Source organism: Telopea speciosissima, chromosome 8 (assembly GCF_018873765.1).
Source record: "Telopea speciosissima isolate NSW1024214 ecotype Mountain lineage chromosome 8, Tspe_v1, whole genome shotgun sequence".
In the NCBI taxonomy this organism is placed as follows: Eukaryota; Viridiplantae; Streptophyta; class Magnoliopsida; order Proteales; family Proteaceae; genus Telopea; species Telopea speciosissima.
The window spans coordinates 59542255-59565788 of NC_057923.1; the positions used below are offsets into that span (position 1 = coordinate 59542255).

A 23534-nucleotide genomic window follows, 5' to 3' on the forward strand; every position below is an offset into this window, starting at 1 on the left:
ATCGATATTGACAGAGACCGAATGCCCGATACATATCCAATACCTTATCCAATTCCGATTCCCAAATCCTTAATTCCAATTGGGTCAAATAAAAGCAAGGACCGTCTGCTCCTGAGTCCTGATTAAGGAAAAAACGGATTTTTTTTTTTTTTTTTTAGGTTCTAGATGGTGATTTCAAAGTCAATGACATCCAACAGAAGTTTTCAAGATCAGCAAGTCTAGAGAGTATTTCTACACTGGCATCCAAGTTTTTACCACGTGAGAGGTGATTGTGGCAATTTTAGCCGTACAATATTTAGGTGATGGTTTGGATTCATCATATGTCAAATTTCATTTGACAGAAAATTATTTCGACACCCCTAAACTATGATTATTTTATTATTATTATCAACGTTTCAAACAATTACTTGACACCCCTTACCTGGCGTTAGTCTGTTGTTAGTATTTAAATGAAAACGTCCAGTTTATCCTTACGAAGTTAAATGACCAACTTACCTTTCTTCTTTTGCCAGCACCACCATCATCCCCACCATTGCCGCCGTCGATCCCCTTCCACCGCCAGCACCACCACCAACACCACCACCACCGCCGAAACCCATTCAACTCTAGGAACTAATTCAATAAATTCCTATACATAATCTGTGTAGAAATTGTGAGAAGAAGAAGCAGGAGCTTCTTAGCCACCATGCCCAGCTCCACGTAGCCATGTCTGTGGCCGGGGTCGCCGCTGCTATTGCCGCACTCATAGCTTCCCAAGCGATGTCTCCATCGGACACCACATCCTTTCCTAATTTACAGAGCTCATCTTCCAAGACATCCACTGCCGTGGCATCTGCAGCAGCATTGGTGGTTTCTCACTGCATTGAGATTGCCGAGGAAATGGGAGCACCAGATCATCTACAAGTCATTATGTTCTCAGATGAAATCCCAAGTCGCCAACTCCAAACTTGCAAGTAGTGTGCTGAACAGAGGGGGTATACTTAACTTTTTTTTTTTTGTCATTGTGGATGGTCTCCTCTGATATTCTTAAAACAAAAGAAAGAAAGGAGGAGGAGAAATCGTGAAGTATGGAACGACTTTGTCGTTGACGGTGAAACCACACCTTTCTCTTCTACTGCTGCTTTGGGATTTTTTCTGGTGACTTCGATTTTTGTTTCTGGTTTTATTTTATTTTTTTATCTTTTCTTTTTCCTCCTCTACTTCTTCCGCCTTCTTCATCTAGCTTTTGAATTGGAACCCCACACCAGATGCTTCAGCATCTCCATCTGACGGTACCACTGCGTAAACCCCTCTCTCTTCCATCTCCGCCTTGAAACAGTCTCTCTCCCATCTCCTCCCTGAAACCCTCTCTTACCCATCTCCTCCCCGAAACCCTCTCCTGCCAGCTCCCCTGACATTGTCAAATGACTTGTAGATGATCTGGTGCACCATCATCCACGTGTTGGTGACATCGCTTGAGAGGCTGTGAGGGCCGCAATAGCAGCGGCGACCCCGGCCATATACAAATCTGCGTGGAGCTGGGCATTGGGGCTTCGCAGCTCCTGCTTCTTCTTCTCACAATGTCTTGGGAGGCTGTGAGGGCGGCAATAGCAGCGGAGGATTCTCAGTGAAGAATTAGGGATTATCATTTAGGATAGGAAAGGGTAATTCTGTCACTTCACTATCCTTTAAGGGTAGTTTAGGCATTTAAAAAAATTTAACTGATGATATCATCACTACTAACGAACAGGATTTACTTGAAATTAATGGTAAAATGCAGGGGTGTTCAAATAATTATTTGAAAAGTTAGAGACAATAAGTAATTAGACCATAGTCTAAGAGATGTCTAAGTAATTTTCTCTAGATTTAATCGTGTATCTTCAATATATGTCAATAGAAATCATGATTCTTAGATACTGAAACTTTCAGTCTTGGTTCAAAGGAAGGTAAGATACTAAGGCCTCCTTTTTTTATTATCTTATTTCCCAATAGTTTATGGGATTAATTATGTACTAAACTTTGTTGTTCCATGTATTAGGTCTAGTTTAATTGGGTTAGTCTACTAATCAAATAACATTAAAAGTAGAAGAATGTGTTAGTGCCAAACCTTCCTTGTCATGTACAGATATACTGGTTTGAAAATTATAAATTTCTTGACTGTCAAGAAACCTATCTATCTATACTACCTATAAAAAGATTTTAGTGAAAGAGGAACCAAGAGTAAGAAGTTGAACTCTAATTAGTGATTAGAAAAGAGAGAAATAGACTAGCAGTAATAGCTATAATGGCTGAGGAAGTAAAGGTGATGGGCATGTGGATAAGCCCTTTCAGTCGCAGAGTAGAGTTAGCTCTAAAACTGAAGGGTGTCTCTTATGAATACATCGAAGAAGATCTAGCTAACAAGAGTCCTTTGCTTCTCAAATATAACCCAATTCATAAGAAGATCCCTGTTCTCCTACACAACGAAAAGATCATCGTCGAATCCACTGTCATACTCGAATACATCGATGAGACATGGGAAGGGTATAGCTTACTGCCTGAAGATCCTTACCAGAGAGCCATGGATCGTTTCTGGGTTAAGTTCATCGATGAGAAGGTAAGGAAATATATTTAAACTTATCTTTTTCTGTGTTTATATTTGTTCATGAGTTAATCTGGTTTATGTATATGGCTAATTAAATGAGTTTGTCTAGGACTATTAGATTGTTAATCTTATATTAAATTTTGTAGACTATTAGATTGCTTCCACATTAACCAAAGACATGGACACACTTGAGACCCCACACTTCTTGATCTTTGGGGAAGCCCAATACTTTGTTATCCCCATTAAAATTTGAATGTCTAGTAATACAGAGAGATCACTGGATTGGAATCCCAATTGGATTCTGGTCTGATGGTTCTATCTTGATCAATTTCCAAATGGGCTTTGTTTAAACCAAAAGGCCAGTATCTTTATGTCCGATGGTTCTCTCTTAATATGTTTCCAAATGGGTTTTGTTTCAGTCAAAAGGTGAGTATCATTATTTTGCAGTCTCTGGTAAAGCTTAGTTAAACTTCTTGTCTGTATTGTTGGACTGCAGTGTGGAATGCTTGCTGGAGTGAAGGGAAGGAGCAAGAGAAAGCCGTGGAAGAGGCATGGGAGAACCTAAGGACACTAGAAAATGAGCTCCAGGGGAAGAAGTTCTTCGGAGGAGAGACTATTGGACTTGTAGACATTGTAGCTAACTTGATACCTTCTGGGATTGGAATATTTGAGGAAGTAGTAGGCATAAAATTGCTAGATGAAGAGAAATTACCCATTTTATGCAGATGGATTGAACAGTTTCTCAGTTGTGATGTTGTCAAGGAATGCTTGCCTCCCCGAGATGAATTAGTTGAATTTGTTCAAGCTCGCAAGGAAGCAATCGCTGCGTCCAAATCCATGGTTTATAAATTATAAGTGACTGATGTGTTATTATCATTGGTAGTGAACTTGTTACTGAAACATAATTATCCAAAGTACTTCTTGTCTTTGTTTTCTGTTTTTTGTATTTCGATGTGTAGCCTCATTAGCAGCTAGCAGTGAGTTGTATAAGGGGACAGGTTTCTTAGATGAGGGGGAAAAGATTGAAGTGAATGTGGGCACAGGCTATTGACACCCCCCCCCCCCCCCCCACCCCAGGTGCCAAGAAGATTTCCTCTTTAAATAAAACACAATCTCTATTGAATGGTAGGTTGCTGCTAAACAAGGGTTGCATCATGAGGAACACAGGAACATTTGGAACAAATTGGGCCAATGCAATTATGTGACATAATACCATTGGAAAGGTTTAAAAAAGATCGATTTGTCAAGTCTCAAACCTAGCCCAATTAGTAAATCACTTTCTCATTTTATATCTGCCTTAAGGCCTAAAATTCAAACCTTGGGAAGCAACTACTTCACATTACATATCATTCACATTCACATAATATTCTATTCTGATTGTTCATCAAAAAATATTCTATTCTGATTTATACTAGTTGGTCAAATGCTCACTTGTTGAACGCTTGGTCACAGGTTCAAGTCTTGGAAACAGCCTCTCTGAAAACAGGGGTAAGGTTGCGTACATTTTACCTTCCCCAGACCCTGCTAAACGCTGCAGATAGGAATGATGAATACCCATGAAGTGTTGAAATCATAATGCCTCAAACTTGCATTCATCTCATAATATTTGTCCACTTCTTGACACATCCCAGAAAATTAAAAATCATCAAAAGGTATGGTAACCTCTTAAAAAATCTCCATGAAGGAATTGCAGTGCGGTTCTTCTTGTTATTTTTCAAAGTTGCAATCACTTCTTGGCAAATCCCAGAAAATTAAAAATTATTAAAAGGTAGTGTAAGCTTTTCGAGAAAAACCGCATGCATCAATAACAATTGATAAATTAACCAGCAAAAAATATCAACGGTCTGTCATAATTCAAGTCTCCTTCATGACTTGAAAAACAAATTGAATATCTACAACCCTTGCATGAATAGCTTACTTTGTTGGGAGTCATTATACATATTTTGGTTGTGTGGACTATTCTGTCAGTTTCTTGGGTTTCTAATATTTTTGGCCACTTGGGTGTCATGTCTAGATCCTATTAGCTGACATACACCCAAGTCATATATATACCTATTGCATTGGTTAGAATTACAAAATCATGGAGGATGGCCCACTGTCATAGTGCCCCCTCATTATCTATACTCTAAATTTATCTAGATAGAGATAAATATAAACAATCGTGTGATAAAGAACTAGACAATGTCATGTCGGCGTATGCGAGGCCATATCACAAAACCTCTATACTTACCTTTAATAGGAGGTCATGGATTTGTCTACTAACCTAAACCAATCCAAATCATACATGTATTATAATCAAAGTGGGATAATGATTAACTCTCACGTCATTACATGGACTACAAAAACAATTAATCATCATTAATTAATTAACGTGATTATGGGTTGACATCATTTTAATAGAACTGATAATTCTCCTCCCATTAAAATAAAATATTTTAATAAACTTTCTATGAATCATGGGCGCATCATAATGCCATGGATGTCACAAATCGTGTGCACATGTTTCATCTCGATCATCTCCAAAGTTGGTGATCAACATCTCCATTTACATACTTTGAATGCCACATGCAGATCATCATCAACATGCCCTGGGAGATCATATCTTCGCTAAAAATTACATTGGAAACCTAAAAAATTTTCTATAAATTTTCCTTTCTAATAAAAAGAAACCCCGATGGAGAAATCAACCTACCATTTGGGTTACCCATGAGGCCATGAGGGGAGTACATTTATTTATAAAAAGAAAAAGGAGGAGAGAGAGAAAGATAGAGAAGCATCACATCCACCCATAATCCATTAAAATAACTAATGTCAATCTAGCCATCCATTTTATTAGAAAGTCAATCCCATAATCACCAGCCTTTGCAAGTATTAGTTTCAACAAGTATGGTTATCACAATCAATTAACCATTAATTGAGCCATAAGGAATCGTATGATATAATATTTAAATTAAGTAAACAATATCACATCTCATGTGATCAAGTCTCCACATAAATAATAAATCAGGTCAACATCACATGTTACCATAAAACCTAAATCCCACATCATTAAAACACTTTTAATTTTTAATCAAAGGTGGGTGAAGAGACAACAACCTTTGTTTTGTTTTTTGCAGGGAATCTGCACTGAATGCGGGGCACCTTAGTTTATGGGATTAATTTATGTACTAAACTTTGTTGTTCCATGTATTAGGTCTTGTTTAATTGGGTTAGTCTACTAATCAAATAACATTAAAAGTAGAAGAATGTGCTTGTGCCAAACCTTAATTCCTTGTCATGTACAAATGTAAATTTTTATTTTTTTTTGGGATAGAGATTTACTTGTTTGAAAATTATAAAATTCTTGGTTGTCAAGAAACCTATCTATCTATAGTATCTATAAAAAGATCTTAGTGGAAGAAAAAACCAAGAGTAAGAAGTTGAACTCTAATTAGTGATTAGAAAAGAGAGAAAAAGAGTAGCAGCTATAGCTATAATGGCTGAGGAAGTACATGTGATGGGCATGTGGATAAGCCCTTTCAGTCGCAGAGTAGAATTAGCTCTAAAACTGAAGGGTGTCTCTTATGAATACATTGAAGAAGATCTAGCTAACAAGAGTCCTTTGCTTCTCAAATATAACCCAATTCATAAGAAAATCCCTGTTCTCCTACACAACGAAAAGATCATCATCGAATCCACTGTCATACTCGAATACATTGTTGAGACATGGAAGGGCTATAGCTTATTGCCTGAAGATCCTTACCAGAGAGCCATGGCTCGTTTCTGGGTTAAGTTCATAGATGAGAAGGTAAGGAAATACATTTAAACTTATCTATTTCTGTGTTTATATTTGTTCATGAGTTAATCTGGTTTATGTATTTGCTAATTAAATGAGTTTGTCTAGGACAATTAGAATGTTAATCTTCTATTAAATTTTGTAGACTATTAGATTGCTTCCACATTAGCCAAATATTTGAGCAAGTCCAATACTTTGTATCCCCATTAAAATTCAAATGTCTAGTAATACAGAGATCACTGGATTAATGGAATGCCAATTGGATTCAGGTCTTATGGCTCACTTTTGATCAGTTTCCAAATGGGTCTTGTTTAAACCAAAAGGCCAGTATCATTATATCTGATGGTTCTCTCTTAATTTGTTTTCAAATGGGTTTTGTTTCAGTCAAAAGGTGAGTATCATTATTTTGCATTCTCTGGTAATTCTAAGTTAGTAAAACTTCTTTTGTCTGCAGTGTGAACCTGCAATGTGGATTGCTTGCTGGAGTGAAGGGAAGGAGCAAGAGAAAGCCATGGAAGAGGCATGGGAGCACCTAAGGAAATTGGAAAATGAGCTCAAGGGGAAGAAGTTCTTCGGAGGAGAGACTATTGGATTTGTAGACATTGCAGCTAACTTAATAGCTTTTTGGTTTGGAATATTTGAGGAAGTAGTAGGCATAAAATTGGTAGATGAAGAGAAATTACCCATTTTATGCAGATGGATTGAACAGTTTCTCAGTTGTGATGTTGTCAAGGAATGCTTGCCTCCCAGAGATGAATTGCTCTTGTTCTTTCAAGCTCGCAAGGAAGCTATTATTGCATCCAAATCCATGGTTCATTAAATATATGTGACTGGCACTAAAACATAAATCATCCCAAGTACTTCTTGCATTTGTTTTCTCTGTTTTTCGTATTTCGATGTGTAGCTTCATCAGCAGGTAGTGAGTTGCATTAGGGGACAGGTTTCTTAGATGAGGGGGAAAAGATTGAAGTGAATATGGGTTTACACAGACTATTGACACCCCCCCTGAGGTGCCAAGAAGTTTTCCTCTTTATATAAAAACACAATCTTTATTTACTGGTAGGTTGCTGCTAATCAAGGGTTCCATCATGCAGAAAATCTCCTGTTGAGGTAGAGTCTATTTACAATGAAAGAGGGTGGGCAAGGCCACCAAGTTCTAGACAAAAAAGATAAATCTTGAAGCACCTGTGGCTATGACATGAGCCTCCATATTTAGACTTTAGGGAGTTCTAGGAATGAAATTAAACAAAACTTGAGAGAAGCATGAAGATAAGCGGTGAATGTCATCCACAATAGAGTGCGCTGCCCAGTCAAGAGATGAGGGAGATCCATTCAAGTTTCCAATAAGCCCCTCAGATTGCCACATGATGGAACTCTAGAGAAAGGGTAAGAAGCATGGCGTCCCTGATTCCTTGAGCCACAGTGTGCTCTTTGTGGTTTCGATATAAAGTCGATTTGGCATCTCTTCTTCTCCTGTGAATGATCTAAATGAATTTGGGTTATTGGTCCTTTGGGATTGCAAGTGGAATGCATCTCTCAATCCTCACTAGTCAATTTCTGTGTCTCCTTCCTCTCAAATGGATCCCTTAATAAACTTATGTCAATTTGCCTCTTCTCAATGATTTTCTTAGCTTGTTATTTTATTTGGGATACTTGGAACAAGGTTATTTGAGAAAAATGATCCTCAACTAGTACTTAAGCAGGTTTTTCATTGGTTGTGTGATCTAAACATGGCCCCCAACTTGTTTCCTCTTTGAATGTTGATTTTTCCGCTTCTATTATATCATCTGATATTTGCTTATCCAACCTTTCCTTTCCTTATTATGACTACTATATCTTGATCTGCGCAGGAGCCGAACCCAAACTTAGTATCCCATGGGCTTTTTGCATTTTGTTTCAAGGAAATATTGTGACAATAGCTGCAGGTTTTGAAGTTTTGCGAAGTAAGGTGGAAGTAGAGATAGCTGGTATTCTATCATGAACCAGTCAAGCTATTTTTGGTCTGACAATGCTACATTATCCTGATGACCCACTGGTTTTAATTATGCAGCATTTAGCACTATGCACTCTCCTTGGGAATCAATCGCTTTGTATTAGAAACCCCAATGTAAATTTCCTGGATTAATATAAGTGTTCTTTTATCACCTAAAAAGAAAAAGTCAATGACATCCAACAGAAATTTTCTAGATCAGCAAGTCTAGAGAGTATTTCTAGATGGGCATTCAAGTTTTTACCACGTGAGAAGGGATGTGGCAATTTTGACATTACAGATATCTAGGTCATGGTTTGGATTGGCCACATGTCAAATTTCAAACTCAGATTTAATCATTTACCTTCTATTATGACATTTCTTTTCATTTATGTCTATAGTTGTCATGGCGTCTACCCGAACCAAGGTATTGGATAGGGTCCAAAATCAAGGCGACACCAATAAGTAGGCCTGTAAATGGATCGTATTTGGCTCGGATACGAATCGGATGTAATCGGATTCGGAAATTTTCTAGTCGAATACGGATACCTCTAAACGGATTCGGATGCGGATCGAATTCGGATTTTTGACCATCCGTTTACACCTCTGCCTTGTATAACCCAAACCTTCCTCCTCCTAGTGGAGACAATTCACTCTCAATTCGTAGTTTTAGATCATGATTCTCTTCTCCTCATATTCTAGAACCTGTTGAATCTTCAAAAACCCTTAAGATCGTTATTTACTTAATTTTTTATAATTAAGTATTCGGATTCGGATTTTTATCGGAGTATTCGGATTTTTGTTTGGATATCTCTAATCGACTATGGATGCTCCTAAATGGATACGGATGCGGATCAAATTCGGATTCTCGGTTATCCATTTACAGCCCTACCAATAAGGTGCCTGGACGCTTAGGCGACGCCTTGACAATTATGTTTAGTGAGCGTGTCTATTGGTTTGGTTTTAGCTCGGTTTAAGAAACAAAATGGACAAAAACAAAATCGAACCGAACCATGAATAGGAATACATTTTCAAAACCCAATCAACTCGGTTCGGTTCGATTTCAGTTTTTATTCGGTTTCGTATTCAGCTTCTTATTGGGTTTCAATTTGGTTTGAATGAGTTGATTGACATGGCTCACCCACGATGTGATGACACGACTAATATAAGTTAAAATTGGGGCTGTGGTCAATAGTCCATACAGATCATGTTAACTGAATAGCTGCCATTGTTTGAATATCATTGATTTAGTGTGTTATAATAGTCAATAGAAATCATGATATGCTTTGATACTGAAACTTTCAGTCTTGGTTCAAAGGAAGGTAAGATACTAAAGAAGTCCTTTTTTATTATCTTATTTCCCAATAGTTTATGGGATTAAGTTATGTACTAAACTTTGTTGTTCCATGTATTAGGTCTTGTTTAATTGGGTTAGTCAATTAATCAAATACCATTAAAAGTAGAAGAATCTGCCAGTGCCTAACCTTCCTTGTCATGTACAGATGTACTGGTTTGGAAATTCTAAAATTCTTGGTTGTCAAGAAACCTATCTATCTGTACTACCTATAAAATGATCTTAGTGGAAGTGAAACCAAGAGTAAGAAGTTGAACTCTAATTAGTGATTAGAAAAGAGAGAAAAAGAGCAGCAGCTATAGCTATAATGGCTGAGGAAGTAAAGGTGATGGGCATGTGGATAAGCCCTTTCAGTCGCAGAGTAGAGTTAGCTCTAAAACTGAAGGGTGTCTCTTATGAATACATTGAAGAAGATCTAGCTAATAAGAGTCCTTTGCTTCTCAAATATAACCCAATTCATAAGAAGATCCCTGTTCTCCTACACAACGAAAAGATCTTCATCGAATCCACTGTCATACTCGAATACATCGATGAGACATGGGAAGGCTATAGCTTACTGCCTGAAGATCCTTACCAGAGAGCCATGGCTCGTTTCTGGGTTAAGTTCATAGATGAGAAGGTAAGGTCATACATCTAAACTTATCTATTTCTGTGTTTATATTTGTTCATGAGTTAATCTGGTTTATTGCTTCCACATTAACCAAAGACTTGGACCCACTTGTGACCCACACTTCCTGATCTTTGAGGAAGCCCAATACTTTGTATCCCCATTAAAAATTTGAATGTCTAGTAATACAGAGATCACTGGATTGGAATCCCAATTGGATTCTGGTCTGATGGTTCTCTCTTGATCAGTTTCCAAATGGGTTTTGTTTAAACCAAAAGGCCAGTATCTTTTTATGTCTGATGGGTCTCTCTTAATATGTTTCCAAATGGGTTTTGTTTCAGTCAAAAGGTGAGTATAATTATTTTGCATTCTCTGGTATGTAAAGCAAAGTTAAACTTCTTGTCAGCAGTGTGGGACTGCAGTGTGGATTGCTTGCTGGAGTGAAGGGAAGGATCAAGAGAAAGCCATGGAAGAGGCATGGGAGCACCTAAGGACACTGGAAAATGAGCTCAAGGGGAAGAAGTTCTTCGGAGGAGAGACTATTGGACTTGTAGACATTGCAGCTAACTTAATAGCTCTTTGGTTTGGAATATTTGAGGAAGTAGCTGGCATAAAATTACTAGATGAAGAAAAATTACCCATCTTATGCAGATGGATTGAACAGTTTCTCAGTTGTGATCTTGTCAAGGAATCCTTGCCTCCCAGAGATGAATTGCTCATGTTCTTTCAAGCTCGCAAGGAAGCTATTACTGCATCCAAATCCATGGTTTATAAAATATAAGTGACTGGTGTGTAATTGTCTTTTTTCTTTTGGTAGTAAACTTGGTACTTAAACATAATCATCCTAAGTACTTCTTGCATTTGTTTTCTGTTTTTTGTATTTCAATTTGTAGCCTCATCAGCAGCTAGTGAGTTGTATAATGGGACAGGTTTCTTAGATGAGGGGGATAGATTGAAGTGAATGTGGGTTTACACAGGCTATTGACACCTCCCCCCCCCCCCCCCCTGAGGTGCCAAGAAGATTTCCTCTTTAAATAAAACACAATCTTTATTGACTGGTAGGTTGCATCATGAGGAACACACAGGAACATTTGGAACAAATTGTGCCAATGCAATTATGTGACATAATACAATTGGAGAGGTTTAAAAAAGATCGATTCGTCCAGTAAAAGAAGAGTTCAGCAAGGCTTACACTCACCTTAGCACAACTCAGTCTCAAACCTAGCCCAATTAGTAAATCACTTTCATTTTATCTCTGCCTTTAGGCCAAAAATCCAAACCTTGGGAAGCAATTACTTCACATTACATATCATTCACATTCACATAACAAAGAAGACATATAATACACATCACATAAGTGAGAAGACATATCTTTCACATTCACATAACTAAGAAGACTTTTCTTTCACATTCACATAACATTCTATTCTGATTTATACAGGATTTGTACAAACACTCATTAATTCCTCAGAAGCAGGCGAGTGGTTCTTACAATACTAGTATGAAAGCTGCAGATAAGAATGAATGAATTCCCATGAAGTGTTGAAATCATAATGCTTCAAACTTGCATTCATCTCATAATATTTCTTCACTTCTTGACAAATCCCAGAAAAACAAAAATTATCAAAAGGTATGGTAACCTCTTCAATGTTATTTGCTGGCTGTCACTAAGAGGGGGGGTAAATCAGTGACTGAATTTCTTTCAAATTTCTTCCCCACTGATACTGGTAGCCGTTGGTAAAATCTGAATAATAAGCACACAGTCATGTACACACCCCAGCCAGACTCAAAGGCTCTACCAGGTATATAGTAATTTTGACAATATAGATATCTAGGTAATGGGATTGACCACATGTCAAATTTCAAACTCAGATTTAATCATGTACCCTCCGATATATGCCATACCCTTTCATTTATGTCCATGTATCCTCTCACAATGTCTTACTTCTCTTAATATTTTTGACATGGCTCACTTGGATTGGGCTCCTCTACGGTGTAGGGGTCCGCCGTACATCTTGTGGCGCAGCACCAGAGCTCGCCATGTGGACGAGCTCCCCTTTGGATGGTGAGGATTGAGTTGGAAATCCGGATTTCAAAATTAAGAAATCCTTCTGTCCATCACATGTGCACCACCTAGCTTTTCCAGCTCGATCCATGCCGTCCAAAGGGGAGCGAGCTCATCCACGTGGTGAGGTCTGGTGCTGCACCACAAGATGTGGGGCCATCATGTGATGTCACGACTAATATAGGTTGAAATTGGGGCTGCAGTCAATAGTCAATACATGTCATGTTAACTCAATAGCCATTGTTTGAATATCATTGATTAAGTGTGTTATAATAGTCAATAGAAATTATGATATGCTTAGATACTGAAAGTTTCAGTCTTGGTTCAAAGGAAGGGTAATCAAATAACATTAAAAGTAGAAGAATTTATACATAAATATCACTAATAAGTGCTAGTGTCAAACCTTCCTTGTCATGTATAGATGTTCTGGTTTGAAAATTATAGAATTCTTGGTTGTCAAGAAACCTATCTATCTATAGTACCTATAAAAAGAACTTAATGGAAGTGAAACAAAGAGTAAGGAAGTTGAACTCTTAGTAGTCATTAGAAAAGAGAGAAACAGAGCAGCAGCTATAGCTATAATGGCTGAGGAAGTTAAGGTGATGGGCATGTGGATAAGCCCTTTCAGTCGCAGAGTGGAGCTAGCTCTGAAACTGAAGGGTGTCTCTTATGAATACATCCAAGAAGATCTAGCTAACAAGAGTCCTTTGCTTCTCAAATATAACCCAATTCATAAGAAGATCCCTGTTCTCCTACACAACGAAAAGATCATCGTCGAATCCACTGTCATACTCGAATACATTGATGAGACATGGGAAGGCTATAGCTTACTGCCTGAAGATCCTTACCAGAGAGCCATGGCTCGTTTCTGGGTTAAGTTCATAGACGAGAAGGTAAGGAAATACATTTAAACTTATCTATTTCTGTGTTTATATTTGTTCATGAGTTAATCTGGTTTATGTATATGGCTAATTAAATGAGTTTGTCTAGGACTATTAGATTGTTAATCTCCATTAAAAAAAAATTAAATATCCAGTAATCCAGAGATCACTGGAATGGATTCCAAAGGGATTTATTTAAAGGGATCTCATGTTAATTGGATTCAGCTCTGATGGTTCCCTCTTGATCAGTTTCCAAATGGGTTTTGTTTAAACCAAAAGGCCAGAATCATTATTTTGCATTCTCTGGTAATTCTAAAGTTAGTTAAACTTCTTGTCTGCAGTGTTGGCCTGCAGTGTGGATTGCTTGCTGGAGTGAAGGGAAGGAGCAAGAGAAAGCCATGGAAGAGGCATGGGAGCACCTAAGGACACTGGAAAATGAGCTCAAGGGCAAGAAGTTCTTTGGAGGAGAGACTATTGGACTTGTAGACATTGTAGCTAACTTAATAGCTTTTGGGGTTGGAATAATTGAGGAAGTAGTAGGCATAAAATTGCTAGATGAAGAGAAATTACCCATCTTATGCAGATGGATTGAACAGCTTCTCAGTTGTGATGTTGTCAAGGAATGCTTGCCTCCCAGAGATGAATTGCTTATGTTCTTTCAAGCTCGAAAGGAAGCTATCATTGCAACCAAATCCATGGTTTATAAAATTTAAGTGACTACTGTGTAATTGTCTTTTTTTTTTTTTTTTTTTTTTTTTGGGTAGTGAACTTGTTACTAAATCTTATGCTTTTTGACTTCTTGTAATTGTGTTTTAGGAAGGAATGATGAGAATAAGCAAATTAGCCAAGGGTTTCATACTATTTTAGTGAAAATACAACACTATGAGACTCATTTGTTTATAATAAAGGCTCATTTTGGCTGATACAAACCAAGGGAACATTGTCCTCTCTAGCTAGACTCTAGAGTAAAGAAATGGGAAATTGATATGGTGAACCACAGTGGGGCACAACTTTTTTAAAGTTCTATGAAATAGTTCTTATGGAAATTTAAGGAGCACAATCCCATGCAATCTGAAAACCAAAAACAGAATAAGGCCTTGAGTAGAGGTTGATATGTTCAACTCAGAGCCTCAGTGCACAAGGAGACAACTCAGAGCTTCACTGAATCAACTCAATTTCAGTTAATTTGTGCTGAAACTTGCCATATGAGTAGGGTTGATATGTTCAATATTTTCCCAAGTTTTTGGTATCCATAAGTTAGCACTTGGCAAGTCAGAGAAGTTTCATGGACTACAGGCTTAAACTTGCTTAAATGGCTGGTTCCAAAGTGAGTTTAGATCATAATCTTGCCATAGATGGCCTTATCGGAGTGTATCTATATCATCTATCCTTTTGGCTGCAATCTTGCAACCCATTGGATCTCAAGTATTTTCAACACCTCCTAAACTATATGGCTAAATAGGGGGAATACAACCCATTGCTACTGCCTTATTTAATAATACCCACAATAGAGATAATCTATTTATAACTTGAAAGAAGTGATACTTGTAAGCTGATGTGGCCTACATTGCCACATCAGTATGGAGGGAAATTTGTACTACCGTCAATGGGAATTTCTTGATGGTGGAAGTGAGGGAGATTTAAGTACTTCTTATAGGTCCCTAGCACACCACAATGGAAAGGAGGGTAGTGCAATTGAATCCCCTTTGTCTGAGAGAGATTTGGAGGTGTCATTGGAAAGAATAGCAGGAACCATTGGTCCCTAGTCTGTTATCTCTGTTTAAGGTTTTCTTTCATTTGGTGTCAGAGGAAGTCATCTTTGTGGTTGTTCACATCATACAAATTTTGGCCATAAAATAATAAAAGAACTTCTCTAGCGTAATGATCTCACCAAGAAAGATCGGGGCCATCAGTGTCAACCAAAGTAACTGCAACTATCAGCCTTACCGCCGGCAGCCACGGTGAGCTTCTACGGCTGCGTGAGGTTTACGGTTGGAACCTGGGAGTATAACTCTTGGCACTATAAGGTGCTGTTTGGGTTTTTAAGCTACTGTTTGGGTATACTTATACACCTGTTTGTCTACTTACGGTACTGTTTGGCCATTTAAGTATCTGTCTGATTATTTTAAAATGGCGTTTGACCATTATCAAACCTTGTTAAGTTATTTAAGGTGTAGTTTGGCTATTTATGCACCTCTTTGGTCCTTTAGAACCGGTTTGGCTATTTATGATGCTGCTTGCATATATAGGAGTGGTTTGCCAAGTTATGGGGGGTTAGTCTACGGCCTTGGGCATCACTACAATTGCCAAAGACATTACATTTAGGGGAATAGAGAGGGAAAATAATCCTTTCCAAGAGAGAGGATTGAATGGTTGAGATGATTCTCATTCCATCCAACAGTCAATAAGATGCTAGCGAATAAATTTCCATTATACACCATTAGTGTGTAGATCCCTTTCCCCTTGATTTCCATATTAATATAACAAACTAACAATAATTATAGCCTTTTCACTAATTTTGAAAGAATTGCTCAAATTCAATCATACTATTTCTAGTTCAATTCTCCCACTGCAAAATTTTGTGTCCTCAGTCACATCCATGGGTTTTTCTATGAGCGAAAACTTGTATTGGTCTTTGTTACATGATCGAAGTATCTCACATGGGTGAGAGACCCACTCTGCAGCCTTGTGATCAGAATGTCAAAGATACCCCGCCAAACTGGCTAGTCTGTGCAGGAACTACTCAGAATTGCAAAAGAGGTGAAATCACCAGATCTTCTTTCTGACCCAAAACAGGAGGATGACTACTCCAATGACGATAGCAACAGGAGCCCATTTTCGAATTAAAGCCTGCAATTGGGCCATTCAACAAACTATGAAAACTACTGACAGATTTGTAAGACATTAGTTGGAACAAAGATAATGCAGTGGTAAATTTGCTATGTATAAAACCCAGAAGTCTAAAAACAGGGGAGAAAGAAATCATCAAAAAATGCAAAGAAGTCCCAATATCTTGTGTCACTACTTTTAACAGATGGTTAAATCTGGTTCTACAGTCAATTGCATGTCAGCATCTCCCCGCCATTTTAAAGTCTGATGACCTCCAAGGCAAATACAGTGAGCCAATTCCAGATCAGGATTAGATAAAAATTCATAACAGGGCCAATGATTCCTCTCTGAATCATTTCTTTCTACAAACTAAACTGAGTTCCAACAAGACAGGATGTAAATGGATCTAATTTACTTGCAATTCTAGTAGTATGGGAACATAGATTACAGTTGTTATTTTAAAATCAGATGTGCGATGCAGTCTGTCAATCTTGCTAATATTTAAGTTATTTACCTGACAAACTCTACATGATTACATCCCTATTTGAGATGTCAACTGCTGTGCAGAAGTGAAACTTTCTGTAACTTTAAAAAAAAAAAAAAGGGAAACAAAACAAAATTTCATCTATGCTAACATACAAGTACAGAACAGAAAGTCTTCCCCCCCCCCCCCCTTTTCACCGCACTTAATGGCAATCTACCTAGTAAAAAACCCATCATACTGCAAAATCTGATGGATTTGGACTCTCTCTCTCTCTCTCTTTCTCTACATAATATTGATGTGCTTGCTTTACCTTTTGAGTCGGACTATGTACATGGATGTAGTAGATCTGTAGATGGATACTTGCCTCACTCTTTTTCTACTTAAGGTTTTCCCATCCTCCTTGTTTCTCCAGTCATTCCAATCATCACACTATCATGAATAAAGACAAACTGTGGGAAGTCCTCTATATGACCAGTTAACTTATTCACAACTAATGTAAGGAGATGAGCCTCAACACTAACACCCCATATAAAGTAATAAGACATGGGGATACTTACCCCTGATTAAAGTAGGATCAAAATAAAACTATTTCTGGGTCGCAGAACTTATTCCAATTTAACATTTAACAGGGGTACTCTTTATGAGTGGTGAGCCTTGGCGCAATGGTTAAGTTGTGCTATTGCAACCTGTTGATTGTGGGATTCAAAACTTGTAAACAGCCTCTCCTGCGAAGCAGGGGGTAAGGCTGTTTACGCTGCCCCTCCCAGACCCTTCAGTGGTGGGAGCCTTGTGCATTGGGTTTCTCTTTGTACTCTTTATGAGAACAGTCTATATGTATGAGTGGGAGCCTTGCATTGGGTTGGTATTTTTTACTCTTCATAAGAACTATCTATATATATGATAGATTGATTGACACCCTTTTCACACGTAAAGAATCATTGACAACGCCTTCTATTAGCTGAAATAAAGAAAAATTTTGAAGAGGCTACCCTCAGAGGCTCCATGATATATAAAGCATATCATCATTGACCAGAAATCCAGCAATTTCAACAGCACAGCAAAATGTGAATGCAAGTATTTCATATGAGGCCAAATCGGTAATAAGAGCATAATAAAATCCACCAAAATTTTTTATTCAAGCAGCTTTGGAAGTTTTCGCCAATATAGCATATGGAATCATTGAATTTACCTGTCGATTTAGATCTCTTGCCTTATCAGCATAGATGCGAGATTCAGAGGTCAGCCGGCTTGACAATTGACTAACCTCTACAAAGTCAGATACAGGAAAAGAAATCACATATGAAGTCAAGAAAAAACAAATGAAAATATATACCAGGCAGATACAATTGTATTTCAGATTTCAAAAAAGAATACAAACGGCTAGCCTCTTAAGCAAGACAACAAATGTCAAATGGTAGAATCAACCAAACTTAAGTTTCAAGAGCAAGCATTAAGTTGGTTATTAGGTCAAAGCCATCCTTCCATGCCTCTCCATTTACTGAATGCCTGTTCAAGTTTCCTACGAAGCTCGCTCTATTATTTGAGGAGTTTCAAATGGATTTCTTGAGTGATCAAGGAATAAGTGGGCCAGAAGAGATCACTTGATCAAATAGAAGACGGTGTGCAAATTCAAGATAATTAATGATAACAGTCTGGGTAACATTGTGGTTCAGAATGAAGTAGTTTAGGCTGACCTAACAATCATCATTTTCTTCACAAGTCAAGTAACTACAGCGATTCCTAACCCTAAGGAAGCTAGAGAGCTAGTTGCATAAAATGACTTGACCAAACAGGATTTGAAAAAGAAAAAAAAAAAGATGGGACTTTGGTAGCAGTCACATCTCATAGGTATCACTGGCATTCCCATGGAACTTATTCCTGCTACAGGTCAGCTATAATCACTGACTTAAATAGGAAATATAGAAAACTCTTTCCATAAATTTTGGACATTCAAAATTCATGAATCAGTCAAAAAATTTGAGCATCTTAGACTGATGCAATTTTTTTTTAAACTTGAAGAGACACGAAATAATAGAACCCAAAACCCATGCAAATAGAGATAAAACTGAACTTACGGTCCAGCTTTTCACCAACACCAAGAACTTCCTGTACATTACGAGTCATTATTTGATGTACTTCATAGAGTTCATCATTCAACTTTGAAAGGTTCCGCTGAGTACGTGTATCCAGGTATAATTTCTTGGTCTTCTGTATGAATGTATCTATCAAAGAAAAACAGAAGAAAATAACAAATCCAACAGAATACAATAAGTACATGAGCAAAACAGATGAAATAAGAAGGTAAAAGTAAAGAGCAAATAACAAACTGTATAGAGACATACCAAATTTAATAAAGGCATAAGGTCTGGCAGCAGTTTCAATTTGATTCCCATTGACTTTCTCAAATTCATTCTTGAGGTCTTCTAGATATTGAAATGCAAGTTTCTTTGGATACGAACGATCACACATTGTCAGGTAACATACACGGCCTTCAATAATATAGCTGTCATTATGGGTCAAGGATTTACGTTTCAAAAAGGTCAACATGACAGTTAAAACTGAACAAAACACCATACGGATATTAAAGTTTTCCCCTATTCAAAAAGTAAAAGGGAAAAGTAGGCAACTGAATATTCATCCACATAACTCAGGACAACCCACGGTTTGATCGGGGTCGGATCGGCCGAGCTCAATCCCGATTCTGGCCGATATAGTTGTCATAGCATCTAGGTGAACCAAAGCATTGGAAAGGGGCTGGATGCAAGGTGACACCAAAAAGGCACCTTGACAATTATGCCAGCCGATATGGCTCATCCGATCCTTGTATGTAAAAAACTCTAGATATCAAGAATATACCAATTCCAGGGCCGATTCAGCCAGGACCAGTCTGGATCCCAATTCCGTGTTTTGAATCCCTGGACAACTAGTTTAAATTGATGTCCATCTTATTTGCATAAAAGTACGTATAATGTGGCATGTGCAAAACACATCAATTGTTTGACACAGATTACGGATGAGTAGTAAGTCAGAGCTTGGTTGATAACCAACAAGTCCTGTTAAGCATCATTATTTATTGCAACTGCATTCCCCAGCTACAGAGCTTGGAAAATTGCATATCCATTTGAAAAAAAATGTCTCGGCAAATGGCATGGGTGACCCAAAAACACAAGTCCCCTGGTTACAGGAGCCATCCTTTGCATGTCACAGCAAAAACATTATGCTTAAACTATTTCTGATTCATTCTGATGACCCGTGCATTATATGGAAAATGTGAGAGAACAAAATTCTTAAAATTGCACAAATTTTTTCGATCAGATTTTCTAAACGCAACCAGTTCTATGAAAAGATTGAAACAATTATAGAAAAAAAGTGAGAATAACAAAGATTTATATCAGCTCAATGCATGTGCGAAGTGAGGTTATAAATGAAAAAGGTGTAGAGAACATCAAATAGCACATTTTTAAAGGATACTGAAAAACATAAGGACCAGTTTCAAGAGACATTCTCGAAGCCTCATTCTGGCCCTTTGACAGATTCTTGAACAAAGCCTTGGCCTGCTGCTTGTAGAATTCGGTGTCTCTTACATCACGGCCATCATCAAGTCCTTCTGCTAGTGGAAGGCCATCGGTAACACGAGCTATCATTGTTAGCTTCACCATTTTCACTGTTACAGCCCAGAGCTACACAACCCACAATATGAATTAAAAAATCAGCACTAATGGGGAACAAACTGATAGCTGTATAAGTAATCCAGCCATTCAATGTCTAACAGATACAAGGAAAATTGAGAACAAATGTTTTATCTCCAATTTCTTGCTACCAACTCTACTAACCAGTATGAATATTTCTCTTCCAGGTCGTATTAACTTCACACTGTCACAGGCCAAGTGCCAGAAACCTGGCATAATGCAAGATTAATATCTCAAATTTCAAATAGCTCATCAAAACCTGAAGGGCAATTCCATAATCCATGCAATTTCAAGTGTAACAACAATGAACATGTAGTACAGAACAGATTGGGCAATAGATCAAGAATTCAAGACATACAACCATGAATATTATTTAGTTATAAGAATGAACATCATACATCTACTCAACAAAACCTGAAAGACATTCTGTCATCTAGATGCATTTTCAAGTGTAACAACAATGAACATGTAGCAAAGAATCAGATGAGGCAAATAGATCAAGAATTCAAGACACAACCACCATCGACCAGATGCATTTCCAATTGTGACAATAATGAATATATACAGATCAAGAATACAAGACAAAACCATGGATATCATTTAGTTAGTAAGATTGAACTAACAGTTCAACATATTAGTAAATATAGGGGCAAAATCTTCCTTGAAGACCTGCCAAGGAAGCCTTTCCTTTGTTGTCCAAATATTTTCCACATGCCATCTCTCTCAGCACTCCAATTTTGTGGGTGTTCTCCACAGGGTAAATTTCGGCCTGATCCCCCTTCTCCAAGGGAGACAGTTTTTTAAAAAGTAGTTGAATAATTCAACCTTTGCAACTTTACAGCAACTCCAATTAACTGTTGAAAACAAAGGTGTGAATGTCTCAACATGATGGACTACATCGTAGAGATGAGACCTGAAACTTGACATGTGGCTAATCCAAGCAGTGCTTCCCATCCAACAGTTGATTTGACCACATGCCTCACAAAGCTGGAAAACAGGTGGACCATCAAGGAAAGGCTTCCTTGACTTAACCAAGTAAATAGCATTTTATATCTATTGAGTTTTGGTCTATCAGACTTATGCTGTGGCTTGGAAAAGGCTTCAATAACTCACGACCCAGCAGGCTTTAAACATACTCATGTTACTGGTTAGCTGCAATATATTGGGTGACTTCTCAGTCAAAATGATCTAACTCAGTCACAAAATATGAGTTTGACAGCAACATGATCAAGAGAATCATGGAGCACCATCCACTTCATGGTCGCCTAAAGTTAAAGCTTGTATTACAACATCATTCTTTGGTCCAGACTTTGGAGCCAAAAGGAGTCAGAAAGGTTGATTGGGGAAACTGACCGAGACCCTAATGGGATATGAACTAGTGATAAGCAAATAAGTTGGGATTTTTTTTTCTTTCTTTTATTTTACTATTCAATGAGTTTAAATGGACAGAATAGCTACTTTCTACTAGACAATTTGGTATAGAACAAATGGTACTCCGTCTGTTCCTTAACAATAGTCCACTTTGGGCTTTTTAAGTGCTGCAAAATGACAGTTCAGTATTCCATTTCAAACAGTTAATGCATTAAGTTTGATTGCTTTTCCATTTTACCCTGTCACACACTACACCAAGTACTTTTCCTACCCATGATGCAAATGAGCGTTCACTGAAATCCATATCATAGATGAAAGGTAAACTTGGAAATTAGATTAGGAAACTAAGAAGTTAGAGAATTAGTTACCATACCTTAAAATGTGTGTTTTTCAAAGTTGACTACTTTTTTATGAATAAAGGGAGCCAGTATGTACTCTAGCCGGGCAGTTGGAAAGAATAAATAATAGCATCCAATTAGAAATTAAGTACCTGGATCCCCATGGAATCACAATTACCATACAACACCAAACCGAATAAAAATTTTCTACAGATATGAGCTCATTATAGACCTGAGTGAAACAACCTCCATGAAGCAGGAGTAAATGGTCCAGTTGGGTTGTCCATTAAAATGGAAGGTGAGGAGTCTTCAAGTGGGTGAAGCTTTTAAGAGAAGTTGAGTCTTCCAAGTAAGTGGAAGAGTGTAGAGTCTTACACGTAGTGGAGTCTTCAAGAAGTTGAAAAATTGCAAGAGAATGGAAATGGTTGGTGGTTGAAGTCATTAAATGAGGTGGAGTCTCCAAGCGAGTAGAGTCTTCCCCCAATAAGGAATAGGAGATGTAGAGAATAGAGAGTAGATAAGAGAGAAAAGAGTGAAAAGCCAACGGTGTAGAGACACCAAAAGAGAGAAAGAGAGTGAGTGACCAAGTAAGAAAAGGGAAGAAAGAAAGGGTATACAAGGGGCTTACGTTTGGGAGATAAATTGGAAGGACTGTACTATTTATTTTCTTGTTCTTAATGGAAGATTGAATCAATCCGTGGATGTAGACGGTATTGTCAAACCACATAAATATCTTGCCTCTTTTGTGCAATGCTTTTTTTTTTTTTCTATTCCTGTTAATCTAGTGTATACCATTTTGTGTTTCACACATGATTTTGTATGGTGATCACGTCGGAAACAAAAAGTTTTTTCCACCCCAACAAGTAGTATTAGAATTGATGGTTGGTGATTAGGATCGAGGTAGACGTTCCTAGTACACAGTGAGTACATGCTATATTTGGAGAAAAGTGATTTGCGATCAACAAGATGACGGGATCAACAAAGTTCGAGGTGGAGAAATTTAATTGCAAGAACAATTTGAATTGTGGTAGAGTATAATCAAGGACATCTTGGTGCAATAGGGCTTGATTAGACCATTGGTTGGAGAGAAACCAAAAAAAATCTCAGCTAAGAACTAGGAAGAGATGGAGATGAAAACGATAACACCACCCGCTTGTGTCTTGTAAATGAGATAAAGTACAGTGTTTTGAATGAAACCTCCACCACTAAATTATGGAAACATTTGGAACAAAGATATATATCTAAGTCCCTTACTAATAAGTTGTTTCTTAAAAGGAAATTGTACCAATTGAGAATGGAGGAAGGATCATATCAATGAATTTAACTAGATTGCTACTCAGTTGATGAGTTTAAATATGAAAATAGAAGAGGAAAAGACCTTAATTTTATTGTATTCTCTTCCAATTGTTTATGATACTCTTGTCACTACACTTGTTGGAAAGGACACTTAAGATAAATGAAGTGATAGTAACTCTTCTAGACACAGAGATGTTCAAAAAGCCAAATCCGATTCAAAATAACAAGCTTTGGCGATGAATGGTAATGAGAACCAACACAGGGGTAGGGACACAGATAGAAGATTTGCAAGGAGAGGATACTCGCTGTCCAA

The 23534-nt window shown here is 37.7% G+C and overlaps 6 protein-coding genes across 7 annotated transcripts; 5 read left to right on the plus strand and 1 right to left on the minus strand.

Moving 5' to 3' along the window:
* The first annotated feature begins 2239 nt into the window (after positions 1-2239).
* LOC122671056 (glutathione S-transferase U1-like) lies at positions 2240-2608 on the plus strand. Its single transcript, XM_043868148.1, has one exon. The coding sequence runs from the start codon at positions 2264-2266 to the stop codon at positions 2591-2593; it is 330 nt and encodes a 109-aa protein (XP_043724083.1). The 5' UTR covers positions 2240-2263; the 3' UTR covers positions 2594-2608.
* A 358-nt stretch (positions 2609-2966) lies between these two features.
* Positions 2967-3418, plus strand: LOC122672509 (probable glutathione S-transferase). Its single transcript, XM_043869972.1, has 2 exons — positions 2967-2970; positions 3060-3418. Exons 1-2 carry the CDS (start codon positions 2967-2969, stop codon positions 3416-3418), a joined length of 363 nt encoding a protein of 120 aa, XP_043725907.1.
* A 2558-nt stretch (positions 3419-5976) lies between these two features.
* Positions 5977-13934, plus strand: LOC122671052 (probable glutathione S-transferase). The gene is made up of 3 exons (XM_043868143.1): positions 5977-5981; positions 12904-13226; positions 13556-13934. Exons 2-3 carry the CDS (start codon positions 12915-12917, stop codon positions 13925-13927), a joined length of 684 nt encoding a protein of 227 aa, XP_043724078.1. The 5' UTR covers positions 5977-5981; positions 12904-12914; the 3' UTR covers positions 13928-13934.
* LOC122671053 (probable glutathione S-transferase) lies at positions 6016-7166 on the plus strand. The gene is made up of 2 exons (XM_043868144.1): positions 6016-6350; positions 6793-7166. Exons 1-2 carry the CDS (start codon positions 6039-6041, stop codon positions 7156-7158), a joined length of 678 nt encoding a protein of 225 aa, XP_043724079.1. The 5' UTR covers positions 6016-6038; the 3' UTR covers positions 7159-7166.
* LOC122671051 (probable glutathione S-transferase) lies at positions 9915-13993 on the plus strand. 2 transcript variants are annotated; one of them, XM_043868142.1, is made up of 3 exons: positions 9915-10280; positions 10678-11072; positions 13974-13993. In XM_043868142.1, the coding sequence occupies exons 1-2, from the start codon at positions 9969-9971 to the stop codon at positions 11047-11049; spliced, it is 684 nt and encodes a 227-aa protein (XP_043724077.1). In that variant the 5' UTR covers positions 9915-9968; the 3' UTR covers positions 11050-11072; positions 13974-13993. The 2 variants fall into 2 exon arrangements, with proteins under 2 accessions (XP_043724077.1, XP_043724076.1); XM_043868141.1 differs by lacking the exon at positions 13974-13993 and having other exon boundaries at positions 10678-11176.
* A 1667-nt stretch (positions 13994-15660) lies between these two features.
* Positions 15661-20425, minus strand: LOC122671055 (25.3 kDa vesicle transport protein-like). The gene is made up of 6 exons (XM_043868147.1): positions 20361-20425; positions 19999-20207; positions 18870-19030; positions 18603-18749; positions 17717-17793; positions 15661-16064 (listed from the first exon to the last, which is right to left on the minus strand). The coding sequence occupies exons 2-6, from the start codon at positions 20184-20186 to the stop codon at positions 15981-15983; spliced, it is 657 nt and encodes a 218-aa protein (XP_043724082.1). The 5' UTR covers positions 20187-20207; positions 20361-20425; the 3' UTR covers positions 15661-15980.
* Between the last annotated feature and the right edge of the window lie 3109 nt (positions 20426-23534).

Bases quoted from the DNA above. Each gene is read 5' to 3' on its own strand.
- LOC122671056 (XM_043868148.1), top strand. From the start codon at position 2,264: ATGGCTGAGGAAGTAAAGGTGATGGGCATGTGGATAAGCCCTTTCAGT.
- LOC122671053 (XM_043868144.1), top strand. From the start codon at position 6,039: ATGGCTGAGGAAGTACATGTGATGGGCATGTGGATAAGCCCTTTCAGT. The intron at 6,351-6,792 runs GTAAGGAAATAC...TTTTGTCTGCAG, and splicing joins TTAAGTTCATAGATGAGAAG to TGTGAACCTGCAATGTGGAT.
- LOC122671051 (XM_043868142.1), top strand. From the start codon at position 9,969: ATGGCTGAGGAAGTAAAGGTGATGGGCATGTGGATAAGCCCTTTCAGT. The intron at 10,281-10,677 runs GTAAGGTCATAC...TCTTGTCAGCAG, and splicing joins TTAAGTTCATAGATGAGAAG to TGTGGGACTGCAGTGTGGAT.
- LOC122671052 (XM_043868143.1), top strand. From the start codon at position 12,915: ATGGCTGAGGAAGTTAAGGTGATGGGCATGTGGATAAGCCCTTTCAGT. The intron at 13,227-13,555 runs GTAAGGAAATAC...TCTTGTCTGCAG, and splicing joins TTAAGTTCATAGACGAGAAG to TGTTGGCCTGCAGTGTGGAT.
- LOC122671055 (XM_043868147.1), bottom strand. From the start codon at position 20,186: ATGGTGAAGCTAACAATGATAGCTCGTGTTACCGATGGCCTTCCACTA. The intron at 19,031-19,998 runs GTATCCTTTAAA...CCATAATGACAG, and splicing joins ACTGGTCCTTATGTTTTTCA to CTATATTATTGAAGGCCGTG. The intron at 17,794-18,602 runs GTAAGTTCAGTT...CTGACTTTGTAG, and splicing joins TGTTGGTGAAAAGCTGGACC to AGGTTAGTCAATTGTCAAGC.